The sequence below is a fragment of the Corvus cornix genome, chromosome 18, assembly GCF_000738735.6.
Source record: "Corvus cornix cornix isolate S_Up_H32 chromosome 18, ASM73873v5, whole genome shotgun sequence".
Taxonomy (NCBI): domain Eukaryota; kingdom Metazoa; phylum Chordata; class Aves; order Passeriformes; family Corvidae; genus Corvus; species Corvus cornix.
In genome coordinates this window covers 1049308-1062726 of record NC_046347.1, presented here as the reverse complement: position 1 = coordinate 1062726, position 13419 = coordinate 1049308, and the positions used below count along the sequence as shown (strand labels likewise).

The 13419-nt window shown below is 45.9% G+C and overlaps 1 protein-coding gene across 4 annotated transcripts in view; it reads right to left on the bottom strand.

Moving 5' to 3' along the window:
* The window catches only part of MYH10 (myosin heavy chain 10), a 91608-nt gene that overhangs the window by 34922 nt on the left and 43267 nt on the right, over nt 1–13419 (bottom strand). For 2 of the 4 annotated variants that reach the window (XM_039562338.1, XM_039562340.1), the window contains exons 6-8: nt 8644–8673; nt 4926–5018; nt 1452–1515 (exon numbers count right to left, since the gene is read on the bottom strand). In XM_039562338.1, the coding sequence (XP_039418272.1) occupies nt 1452–1515; nt 4926–5018; nt 8644–8673 (187 nt within the window). The remainder of the gene's footprint in view (nt 1–1451; nt 1516–4925; nt 5019–8643; nt 8674–13419) is intronic. The other 2 variants (XM_039562339.1, XM_039562341.1) reach the window with 1 other exon arrangement.

Genomic DNA, 13419 nt, shown 5'->3' with positions numbered 1-13419 from the left:
CCTTTAGGAAGTAAGAGATTTCCAGCTGAGACTGGCAGAAATGCACTTTTCATCTCAGCAAACTCCTGACACTTCAGCACTGCCATCCCTTGGCTGTTGCCTGCATTTCCCTGCTCTGTGCAGCCACCACTGTCTGCCCTGGATCAGCTGCAGTTCCAGTGAGGGCGAGCTCCCATCCTTCTCCATCACTTCCACTGAGGTCATAGCTGAACTCAGAGGTCCTTTATCATCCAAAGTGCATTTGTCATTTCTTCCAAGCATTGCATTTTTCCATAACAATCCACACTGCCTTTAAACAGCTCCCAAATTCAATTTCTGCAGCAGGTAGTGCCATGAGCTGTAATCTTATTTAATTTTTTTATTTCTTGATATTCCATATTGTAAAGCGAATGCAGGACAGGGATTTGAAATGACACTGGCAAGGATGAGACCCTGTGATGAAGAAAAAATTCTCCAAGAGTTAAATCCTCCTGTTTTCACAAAGCTCTGGGCAAAACAATTCATCTGGACCTTCCTAAAAGCTGCCTTCATTCCTGTGCTGTGGTGAACGAAAAAACACCACTTATCATTGCAGCATATTTTGAATAACTATAGATCTTTTCCCAGCCTTATTGGGAAATCACATTTTCTGACAATTCCAAACATTTAATGCACTTCAGGTCAAGCTGTTTAAAAACACAGGAACCAAATGGAAGCTTAACTACAGCATTGTTTATCATCAATGTTCACTTCATGTTGCTTACCAAGACTTCCAATTTCACCATTTTATCACCACTCCACTGCTGTTCTCCCAGAGAACAGGCTGAACACAAAATCACACAATACATTTTTAGCACAGAGAAAACAACTTCAGGGAAGGGCTTTCAGTGCCAGTATTTTTACTTGGTTTTACACTCATAAATAGAAACAAATCTTCGAGCTAAAACTGAATTGGCTTTGGTATTAATTATAATTAATTAAGTGTAATAGAAGATCTTGTGTTATTGAACCTTCATGGGTATCTAGAAGGGCTGAGCAATCAGGAGGTGGCCCAGCTCTGTCACTGGATCAGGAGCATCCCTCTCCAGGCAGGAGCTGCTCCCAGCCAAGCTCCTGGCACGACTCGAGGCTCAGCTTCTCCTTAGGAAGGCGTTGGGGGATTCTCAAAAATGTTCCCAGAGCAAGCACATTTTACATGGTTTCCCTTTTCAACACACCCTGGGTTTAAGGCCAGGCTGAAAATCCAGCAGGTTTGAGAGTGTGGAATTTGGGAGTTTAGGATTTCCAAGCAGGAGGAAGCCGCTGAATCTGAGATATTTGATCGGCTGCTTTGAAACCAAGGAAGGGATGGATGCTGTCAAAGGAATGTCCAAGTGTGGCAACCTTCCTCTGCATTCCAAAGAATTCTAGGGTTAAAAGCAAAACAAAGCAGGGAACTTGCATTTTGCAAGGATGTGGCAGGAAAAGGATACAGGTCTCAATGTTGGCCCCAACAATGTACCCAGTGACATCGAAGTTAATCCTGATGAACTTGCCCTGCAAAGAAAAGAAGATTTTTTTCATAATTGATTTTTGTTTTTTAACTAAGACAATGCTGTCTGTATCAAACATAATCCAAATGCATTCATGGATCAAGGATTTCCCAAGTTCAGATGAAACCCTTCACCTTCCATCTGCTCAGCCATCATTCCAATGGAGCACGCTGCACACAAACACACTCCAAAGACTAAGGAACTCCTAGTCCAGATACATTTGGAATCCAGGCTTAGGAAAAACTCCTCGGAACAAGAGGCTCAATTTTCCCTGAGCAAACACTCTGGCTGAGGTGGGAAGCTGAGATTCCAAGTGTGCACATTTCTGTGGCACTTTTTGGTGCCTGAAGGGGCTTCAACTCCCGAACCTCAGGTACTGCCTGGCCCAAAAGATTTCTCCTTCCTTTTCCAAAAGGCCTCCATGGTCTCCCTTCTCCAGCAGCTGGTGAAGAAAGGAGCAGATTAAACAATAGACCCATTTCTCACACACACAGCTCAAATAAACAGCACATTTCCCACAGGTGCTCTCCATGAAGGGCAGCTCTTGGAAATAAAGCAGTTGCCAGTGGATTTTTATTCCAGTTTTATGTCACCTCAGTTCCCCCATCTGATTTGTCACTTGCCTACAAACATTCCCAACAGGACAACAGGCTCTGGTTTGGGGCTGGACCACTTTTAACATCATCCCCATATTTCCACTTTGCGCTCATGAAATTGTTTGGTATTGCCCTGGCTGCAAAAATGTGAACAACCAGTGGGAATATCCAGTCCTACACTGGGCTCTCCATCCTCACTGCATCCACCTTCCACACCCCTCTATCCACACACATCATTTTGGGATAGGTTGGAGATCAGGGAGCAGACAAAGTTTGCTATCACCTGTCCAAGCACTTCTCCAGATGGTATCTGAACCCAGCCACCTACTAAAATCTTATACAGAGCCCTTTGGAAACTGCTCTTGCAGTCTGGATCCAAACCCTGCCTTATCTCCAGTCTGACTGGTGTTATCAGTTTGTTAAAGTCAATGCTTTCCTGGCAGATCCATTCAGCTCAGGACTGTACTACTGATTTTCTTCTTAAATATTCTACTCCACAACTTGCAGGGTACCTGTCTGACAGGAACAGCCCAAGATAAGCAGTATTATTTTGGGGGATCACAACAGGGCTTGGCCTGCAGGGAGCAGCTCCTGAACTCAGATTTCTGGCTACCAAGACACACAGCACCCTCAGCCCAGCCTGTTCCTACAGCATTTCTCCCTTCTGCTCAGCAACAATCCCCAAAAGCTGTATTTACACCTGGCACGAGGAACGAACTGACATTTTACTGAACCTCAGGCAGCAGAACAGATACCTGAGGCACATGTCAGCCCCAGCAGGGCAACAATGGCAACAGACACCTCACCCAGAATGGGCACAGAGAGCCTGGGACTTGCCATGGCACAGGTAAAAACAAACATCCAGCATTACATCAGCTCTAGGCAGTGGCTTTTTCTGATAGAATTTGGAACCATTTTGCTCCATTTCACCCTTAGAAGTTAACTCATTTCCTGCTGCCAAGTTAGCAGCTCCACCAGCAGAAATAACTGAGAGGAGATGCAGTCACTGAACAAGGTGACACATCGGAAGAGGGACCCACACTCCCTGCTTCCAAGTTCAGGCATCACTGGAGAGGTCCCTTGTCCAGTTCATCTTCTTAAAAGCACAATTTTACTACAGCCTTTCAGCTGGCACTGGCAAATCTGGCTGTGGAATCTTTTAATTTAGCATTCAGAGGCTGCAGTGATGCTCATCTAAGGGCTGAATTCTGTTGACACCATCACAGCACTGAGTCCAGGGCTTTGGAAAAACCACATCAGAGGGAAGCATTTAGTGCTGCCACATAAATCCAGCAAGCTCACCCTCCTATCCAATGCAAAACAGAGATTTATTCCCTACAACACAAGAGAACTGCCCTTGGTAGAAGAAAAAAGGGGACAAAATAAAATCCATTGGCCACTGGCCTTATTTGGGTCCTCCCTGGTGTTATCAGGAGCAGGGCAAGGCTGTCAAGCCTGCACAGCTGAACAACACCACCTCTCACTTGGTGGGAGGAGAGAGATTTTTTAAGTCAGGTCTTAAAATGGCTGTTAAAGCTTATTTTTTTCTGCATGAGATGAGACCATCTGGAATGAATTATACTTGCTCCTTTATGAAAACAGAGCTGGAGCCCTCGGAGTGATTATGTTCATGATGGCAATGCAGAGCTCAAAATAACACAAACCAGATGCTGACATCTTTTAGGGGAAAAAGTATTCTCATTAAATTAGTACAGCCTCTGATGGATGCAAGACAGGTAACAAAGTAGAATCATTGTGCAGTGAAACCTGTTGATATCATAAATCCTGTACCCAGCTTCTACAAGCACCAGGCAATATTATAAACAACAGGGCTATAAAATTAAAAAAGCTGAATTTCCGTAAAACTCTGCTCTCCCTTCCCAGCTGAAAGGGCTGATGGATTTAGTCATCCAGTTTTCCAGAGTTCTTATCACTGGAGTTGAGTTCATGCATTATAAATCCAAGCAACTGTTGAAATGTCAAAGGCAGACAAGAAATCTTTCATTTGTTCTGAGATTTTAGTGCTGTTCTCGCAAGAAAAAAAGATTTAATACCTCCTGTACACTTCTGAAGTTGTACTAAAAACATCTTCCCCCTGAAATAAGAGATGGCTTTTTTTTTTTTTTTTTCCAAAGGAAAGGAAGTTCTAAGAAGTGGTAAAAAGCTATTTATTCACCCTGAGTTCCACCACAGTTTTTAAAACAATGGAACCCATCAGAAGTGGTTATCAGCCACCAAAACACTCTGTGAAGAGGAGGCAGGGACCCAACAAAAACATGGAGCAGCTACAGCAGTGCCTGACACCTGGAGTAAGTCACACAGTGGCTTTTTGACTTTCCTGCAGTAAATCAGTAAATTTAGATGGGTTTTATATGCAAGTTCTGCGTTTCTGTAGAAATTCAGGATGTTTTCTCCAATCCAATCAACTGATAAAGTCACAGCTATGGACAAGAAGGCTGCAGGCTCCCCCAGTTCCATGGGGATGCCACAGTCCTTCCCACGTTACAGGAATCCAGCAGGATTTGTGCACACAAGCCCCAGCTCAGCTCCCCAGCACAGTGACGTTTGTTAGATTATGAGCACTGCTGTCAGCTCAGGGATGGCTGGAGTTAGAATAAAATAATGTTTTGCCAAGAGCCAGTGAGGAGGTGTCCAGTGACCCCAAAAATGCAGAAGGCACTGTGAAAGAACCTGGATTCACAGAGGAAGAGAACAGAGAAAGCTTCTGACACTAATGAGAGAAGTACCTAAAAAAAGGCAGTTTCTCCAAAAGCAGCAATCAGGTTTACAGACTCTGAAGGGACAAGGAGGTACTCACAAAGCGGGAGGAGTTGTCGTTTTTCACTGTCTTTGCATTCCCAAAGGATTCCAGAATGGGATTGGCCTGAAGCAGCTGCCGCTCCAGCTCCCCCTAAAACCACACAGACAGAGAAATAAACACATTTATCACACAGCAAGAGGGGTCAAGCATTCTGCCTCTCCTGACAGTCACTTCCCCTGGCTGTGGCAGTGCCACCACCTCCAGAAGGGGATTCTCATCCTTCCCCTCACTCCCAAAGCTGCCGAGTCTCCTCCATCCAGGGATGAACGTGGCTGGATTTTTGGTGGTGTTTTTCTGGCTGGGGTTTGTTTATTAAAACACACACACAGACACACACACACAGAGCAGGGACCAGATAGGACTTGATGGATGTTGAAAGTCACTGAAGATGGAAAAGAAAATTCACATTTAGGGCTAATGAAATCAGGCACAGACCTTGAGTGCTTAAGGGGAGAAACCAATTTAACTGCTTTAAGATTTTAGTGCAGGGTTATTCTTAAACTTCATGTTGATAATACAGCTGGGACACCTATTTTCACACTTACAAATACCTAGTTTCAAACTTCCTTTCAGGTCAGTGAAACTCCCCTTCAGTCAGCCAGACTGAAACTCATCTCATTGCAACACCTCTGACCTGCCCACACCTGAGAAGGCCAGAACAGCACAGCAGAACTCAGCAACGCCAATTACAAACATCACTTTCAAGTTGCTCAATCCAGCCAGCATTGCTCAGGATGTTTAATGCATTTGTTAAATGTTTCTGTAAGTTCTGGCCAATGAATTTAGAATTTGAAATACTTATCTCAAGGAAATTGCACAACAGCTTTTATAAGTGCTGTCCATGAGGAGGTCTGCTAACAAAAAAAGTCTGTGCTGCTTCCAAGAGCCCAGGAGGCACAAATGTACACAGGAAAATATATTGTCTTCCTGCTCTGAAGGATGGTTTGGGAAAAAAAAAAAAGAAAGTGAAGCTGTCTGGAATGTAGTCTCCAAATCTGACGTTTGTGTTCATGAACCTGCTTTTTCCAATTATTTATAGTCTTGATGAATAAAGGCCCCAGACTGAGCATCAAAGAACAGGAAACATTAAGTCTCCTAAGGCTTCCACACGAGGTCAATTCTTAGACAGGAACTCTAAAAATTCACCACTTAACACCTAAAAGAGTTTTATTTGTATATTGAAATATATTTCAAGCTCTCCTGGAAATAAATGGCTGCTCCTTCTTCCATGTGACCTCAAGTTATATGCTCAGAAGTTGCTTACTTCCAAATGTATTCCCTTTGGGACTACATATTCCCTGAATTCTGGAGTAAGTGAAGAAGGAATAAATGCAGAAGGAATAAATGTGCTAGCCCAGAGCACACGCAGCGGTGCCACGGCAGGGCTGCCACGGTGACAGGTTAAAAGCACGTTTAAACTGACAAAAAACCTGCAACTGGAGAAAATCTAGATGCCTGCAATTGATATTCTCCAAGTTTCTCATGTAAAAGCCTCAGATGCTGGGAATGGTCCCACCTCCCCTCCCAGCGCGCTGCCGGCTCCTGCGGGCACACCAAGATCCAAGGGAGCATTCCTTCATCACTGATCTTGGGATAAAGCCCAGCACGTCCAGCGAAGGCAGCCAGTGGGGCACAGCTGGCACGTCCAACTCTGAAATATTCTGGAGAAGAAATCCACTGGCTGCAGAGCGGCTGCTCCATGGGCACGGCTGTGTCTGTCCTGGGAGGCACCGCCTGGGCTGGGGCTCTGCAGGGCAGCACTAAACACATTTACCCAAATTCTCTGACTGGAGGCAGGAAGGGCTCAGCGGCTCGCTTTTGCAATCATCCCTGAGGAGCTGAAGGAAGAAGTTGGATCCTCAGCTGTGGGTGAAAACCATGGGAACGAGCAGTGCTCGGTGCTGCACACACAGACTCGTCACAGCTGTCACCAAGGAAAGCAAACCCCTCGCTGTGGAAAAAGGCTCCTGATTTAGGAGTTTTCCTCTCTCCATGGACTGCTTTCGGCCAAAACCAATTCTCTTTTTGAAGAGCTCAGTGTTTTGCAAAGACACTGAACTCCAGAGTGTCAGTTTGGCCTCTGGGCACAGCTCCTGCGTAGGCATCTCCCCAGAACTTGGAAAAAGCAGTATGGGAACTGTGGGAAGAGTGAGGTCATGCAATAGTTCATGCAGGGCACCACGAAGACAAGGCCAGGTTATTGTCTCAGTTCCAGAAAAACCAGCAGCCCAGTGACTGGGTTTGGGGGTGGCCTGGGGGAGGCAGGGGAAGCTCCATGCTACTCACATACAACAGGGATCCACTCTGGAGTTCCACACGACATTGAAACAGAGATGTTAATGATTCCATGGCTTACGCAGTATCAGCAACTCGGGATTAGCATTTTCCACGGACACAGTTAAAATGTTCACCACCAAACGTTTTGTGTCAGCCCTGACACGCCAGCTCTAAGCAAAAGGAGGGTTAAAGCAAACACCACTCCGTCTGCTTTTGGACTTGACAAATAGTTCCATAAAAACCCTTAGAACTGACTGATGTGTGCAAGAAGGGAGGGCTAAGTTAAATACTAAGAACCTCTGCAGCTTCTGAAAATGAGACCACGGGCTCAGACACACAGCTGGGCTGCAGAGCTTTAACAGGGTACCACACACTCCCAGAGGCATCACAGCTGTCCAGGGATTGCTTTTTGCATCCAATATACCACACCTGAAGCTTCCTTTACTATTTCCCTTTGCACCACAGTCACAGTGCACTAACCAGCTTCAGAGAAATGCAAAGGGGGGAACTCACCCAGCTGAACTAACCCAAGGGAGCTGCTTCACTTTCCAAGGTTGGTTACACCCCGAGGAGCTGCTGCAAAGCTTTTTCTTTATTTAAAAGCTGGTGCCCAGGACAAAGGCATCACTTACCAGCTCGGGTTGGAGTGGAGCATTTATCTCGTGGCAGCAATTATTTATCCCTTTCCACAGCCCTGCCCTCAACTTCCACCTAAGCCTCCTGCAGGCAAAGCCCACAGCACTGGAGCACTGCAATTCCTCCTCTCATCCAGAAAAGTGGGATCAGACAGCAACTGCTGCTGTCCCCAGGGACAGGGGGATCGGGAGCACGGGATGGGCAGCGTTACCTGCCCAGCAGCTCCAGCCAAGCTGAGCAGTGAGAGCAGCTGGAGCTCAAATGAGCAAACACTAATTCAGACAGCAGATCCCACTCTGCTCACACCACTTGTCCTAGAAAGTCAGGGGAAACTTCTGATTTCAGAAGACTTTTGCTTATGCCAAGCCTTTTACACTTGAGATCAAAGTCTTCATTCGTGATTTGCAAAGCTATAAAAATATTCAGACAAAACAGTTAATCAAAAGAATTCTGTAGCTTCCATTAACCCAATCTTTTATTTAGTGCTTTGTTTAATATTTTAAAAGTGTTCTGCGCTCTCTCAGCAGCACATTACCCAATATACACACAGTATTTTGGAGGAGGGTGGCTGCAGAGAGGGCAAACCTCTCACTTCAGGCCTTAAAAGTGGTTAAAAGTCCTTTGCAAATGCTGAGAAACTCATGAGCTGCTCACTCTTCCCTCTCTCAAAGCCAGTTAAATATTTCCAAAATTTCCTATTAGCTGACTATTTCTTCGAGGTTTCCCACATTATCAGCACAAAGAGAAGAATATACATCGGTTCACCTATTTGATTTTAAAAGCATTAAAAAAAACCACTTGCCTGGTGTTTCACGGGTTTGGGTGATTCAGGCTGTTCATTGCAAACAAACAAATGATAAGTTAGCAAGCAGGCATTCCAGCTGCATGTCACATCCCAAATTAGCACTGTCAGCACGTTTAACTACACACTCACTTCACAGAAAGTTTCATAGAAACTGCCCAAATTCATTTTAGAACAGAAGTTATTGGCATGTGCAAAATACTGCAACCTGTGTTTAGGCAAAGGACTAATTACACCCAAGATGACAGACGGCCCTGGGGCAGCGAGGAAAAGGGCAGGAGTTGCATTATTTGGGCACTGCTTTCAAAATTAACCCCAACACCAAGTCCCTTTCTCACCAGCCTTGGGCACCGTGAGGAGGTTTGGATGGAGGAGATGATCACTGTCCTTCAACACTCACAGAGGTTATGGAACAACACAAGGGAGGCCACACAAAGGAGTCTGGGGGGTTGGTTTTGCTCTGTGCTACAAACACTTAAGAAATGCAAACCCACATTTGAGACAAGACCTTAGTTTCTTTCTTACAAGCACCACCACAAGCAGAAGCACAACCTTAAGCTGGAAATTTTGCCAGCAAGAAGGACAAAAGGAACGTGAAGGTAATAAAGTGAAATAAAAACCCTTCAAAATTCAAATCTGCACAGCTTCTGCAGAAATTTTCAATTCCTTTCTTTCTTCCTTGGCTCAGTCTGTGAGTTTAATAATCTTAAGCTTCATATCCGAGACCCTGGGGCAAAATATTGTGGAGAAACACACACAACAAGAAATTTTTATACCAAGCCAAATGCACTCCCTCTTTCTGTGACTCTTACTTTATTAGTGCAGAATGACAGATTCTGGCAGAGCTCTGCAAAGCAGCTGGCAGAGGTTTGGCTTGTTCAGGTAAGTAATGTGAATTTTCAAAGCTGCACTCTGCCAGGAAAAGATTCCCTCTTGGAATCATGGAGGAGGACAGGAACAGCTCGGAATTCAGAGGAATTTCATTTGTTTATATTTAGAAAAGATGAACTGCACTCTTGGGTGTCCACTCTTGTCCTACTAGAAACAGAACTGAGCACAATCAGACACAGATTTAACTTCCCTGTGGTTAAATTAGGGCAGTTAAATCCCACTTGGGAAACCCAGGGCAGCTTCAGCCGGAGTGAGCCTACCTGAGATCCTGTCCTTCAAAAACTAATTGTGCTTCTTTAGAAATTAATAAAACAAATTAAGCAATTGAGCATTTCAGCTATGCAGCCACTGAAAGCAATCACTAACCTGAAAGTACCATAATGAGTTCTAAAGTTTAAAATAGCACCAACATGAAAGCTGGGCTTGAGTGAAAACAGAGGCGGTTTGGGGTGAGAAAGCTTTGGGGAAACCTTAGAGCCCCTTCCAGTACCTAAAGGGGCTCAGGAGAGCTGGAGAGGGACTGGGGACAAGGGATGGGGGGACAGCAACGATGGAGTGGCCTTAAGCTGAAAAAGGGCACGGTTAGATGGGATATTGGGAAGGAATTCTTGGCTGGGAGGGTGCCAGGCCCTGGCACAGGGTGCCCAGAGCAGCTGGGGCTGCCCCTGGATCCCTGGCAGTGCCCAAGGCCAGGCTGGACATTGGGGCTGGGAGCAGCCTGGGACAGTGGGAGGTGTCCCAGGGGTTGCAACAAGATTGGCCATAATAAAGTGACACTAACACAGGCAGTGAAACACTCTTTCATTCTTTTCTCTCAGCCTGCCTCTCCTGCTGCACAGGGGAGTGATGAGCCACAAAACGGAGCCGTTCAGAAGCCTCCTTCCCTCCCTTCTCCCTGTGCTCAACCTGTCCAAACCCTCTGCAGACACATCACCCTGCTCCCCATGCTCACCTATTCCCCGTCCTCGCTCTCTTCCTCCCCTGCAGCTCCACACACCCTCCCTGCACAGCCGTGAGCCTACAGAACTCCTGGGAGTGGAGGGGAGAGGGGCTCCTGTGTGGCTGAGGAGCCTGGCACAGCTGCCCAGCCCAGCACACACCAGCGTGGGTCAGCTCCGGCCCGAGGCGCCCGAGCCAAAGCACAGTGCTGGTCTTTATAAAGCCGGTCCTGAATAAAGCACAATATGCTTGGAGCAGGCAAAATACTCAGCTTTAAAGTTCTTACCACTACTACCCCAAGCCCTCAAATTCTTTAGAGCTCAAGGTGAAGCAAAAGCTTTCAGTTTTTTACAGATATCTTCCATCTTCTGTCCCTTCCTTCACACCAACCAGGACCGTCCCTGTGCCAGCTCTGCCTCCCAACCAAGCTCACTGCAGCCAGAAATTCAGGTTTACTTCTACCCCACCTTCAGCCTTTAGAGGAGCTCTCGTTTATAACCCACTGCCAAGCACCTCGCCCTGCCCTCCCCTGCTCTGCCTCTATCCCCAATTTCAGGGGCTGCTGCGGTCTCCCCTGGCTCTGCCAAATCCCACAATTACTGAAGTTTCTCTTGCACATTTCTACCACCACCTCCTCCTCCCCACACATCCGAGCGCAGCGCCCAAGACAACATCTTGGGATTACTCAGGAAATGAGACACTGGGGCTACAGATTCCACACTCAAAAATCAGGAAACATTGCTATTAAGGCTGAAATTCCAGCCCCTGTGGCTACCCTGCGTTATTGACTCGATTTCCAGGCACGATGTGCTAAGGGCTGGGCAGGACTTTGGCAGCTCTAAGGAAAGAGGGATTTGGGGACAGAAAAGCCTCATGGATCAGCAGCTGGATGCCAACCACGCCAGGCTGTGCAGGGGATGGGCAGAGATGCTCCTCACAGAGGCTGAGCATTTCCCCACCTTCCCAGCTGGAGAAGGGACCTGGTGAGCCCCAGTGACATCAGTGCTGCTCTGAGGTGTCAGACTGGGGCTGCTCCTTTGGTTTGTTCTATTTTTACAGCACTCTGTCAGGCAAATCAAAGTCAACCCTAGGCTTAGCATACAAATTGCTTCATTTAAAAAAAAATAATCCATGAGACATTCAACAGTCTCAGAAATATGCATGTCACTGATAATTATCTGTAACAGGATGGGTACAAGTCATGGATTAATTTAACAAGCCTAATTAGCATCTTCTTGTGCACAAGGTAATGCACAGGCTCTACAGACTGTGGATCACCACCAGCCCTCTACAGCTTTCTGATGAATATGCAAACAGGACCAAATTAGGGCTGCTTCTGTAACCCCCATTCTGACACTTCCCAGCTTTCCAGTGGCACCTATGAGGCTTAGACATTCTTTGTTTCCAACACATAACTAAAACTAATTGCTGCAGAACAAGGGAGACTCATTTATATTTTCAAAATTGGTTTGGTGAGGCAAACTTTCTGCATTTTTCATGGATATATGGCAAATTCAGTGCTCACTGTGGTACTGCTCTGAATGAAAGGCACGACCCAAGATTATTCAGGGGACTCCCCTACCCCTATTGTGCTCCACATCTCAGCTTTCCCCTTTCTGTCCTGTGCCTTCACAGGCTCCCTGAGGAGTTGCATCATCTCCATCCCTCAAGATTTTCAAAACTCAGCTTTACAAGGGCTTGGGCAATGCAATCTCCCTTCGAAGGAAGGTACATTTTGAAAGGTGTCTGGACAAGAGGCTTCCAGAAGCATCTCTCAGCCCGAGGTATTCCAAGTTATCAACAGTACATTTAGAAATACTTGGTGCAAACCCTGCACAATTCCCTCCTCTCCAAAAACCTGTGGGCAATTTTGCTTCTGTAGAAATTTAAAAAATACTGGGTTTGTTGAAGGCTGCCTAGTGGTAAAGCCAAGAATATTCATAAATCAAAACCTCCACAGAAAACCAGTTCTGATGGATGATGTCCCAAACAGTGGCCCCAGAGCCACCACCTCCCAACACACGGGGCAGAGCCATGAACACAGCCCTGAGCCTCCAGTCCTGAGAAACCTCCTCCTGCCACCTGCAGCCCACAAGTGCAGCACTCTCAGGCTGCTCAGGAAACACTCACAGAGACAAATTTTCATCTGTTCTGTGTGATAAACCAGCACCAGTCTGAGTATCAACGCACAGACTCACATTATTTGCTCTTGATTAAAGCAAAAATTGACGTTTCCCCATACACTTCACTAGATTTCTCCAAATCTACCTGCAACCTTTCCTTCTCTCCCACTTCAAATCCTTGACTTTTTTTCCCTTCACAGACTGGTCAAAAGTCATCTCGTGTTCCTACATGTTTGAGCCTTGGCACATTCAGGAATGTCTTAATATGAATTCATGTAAGCTGCACTAAATTTACAGAAGTTGTAGCTGCTACAGGGGGGAAATGGCCTCAAGTTGTGCCAGAGGAGGTTCGGGTTGGGTATGAGGAGCAATTTCTTCACTGACAGAGTGGTTAAACATTGGAACAGGCTGCCAGGGAGGTGATGGAACCAGCATCCCCAGAGGGGTTCAGAAAATGAGTGGAAGTGACACTTCATGGGATGGTTTGGTGGCAATGGGGTATTGGGCAAAGGCTGGACTTGATCTTAGAGGTCTTTGCTGTAATTCTGTACGTCTCTAATTCTAGAATTCCATAAGATAATGTAGCTTGAAGGCTCCAGCCACCACAGGCACCTGGATTACCACTGGAAAACCAGGCACGTGCCAGTTTGATTACAGTTAGACACTGTTTGTAGCAAAGCTGAATTAATATTTCACTGCAAAGAGATCCAAGTGCCCATAATAACAAATATTCAAACCCATTCCTGTTTTTTAAAAGCAAACAATCACTAAAAATTCAGTGCAAATGTTGAAGCCTGGCAGGAAATCTAAAGAAACTTCTATA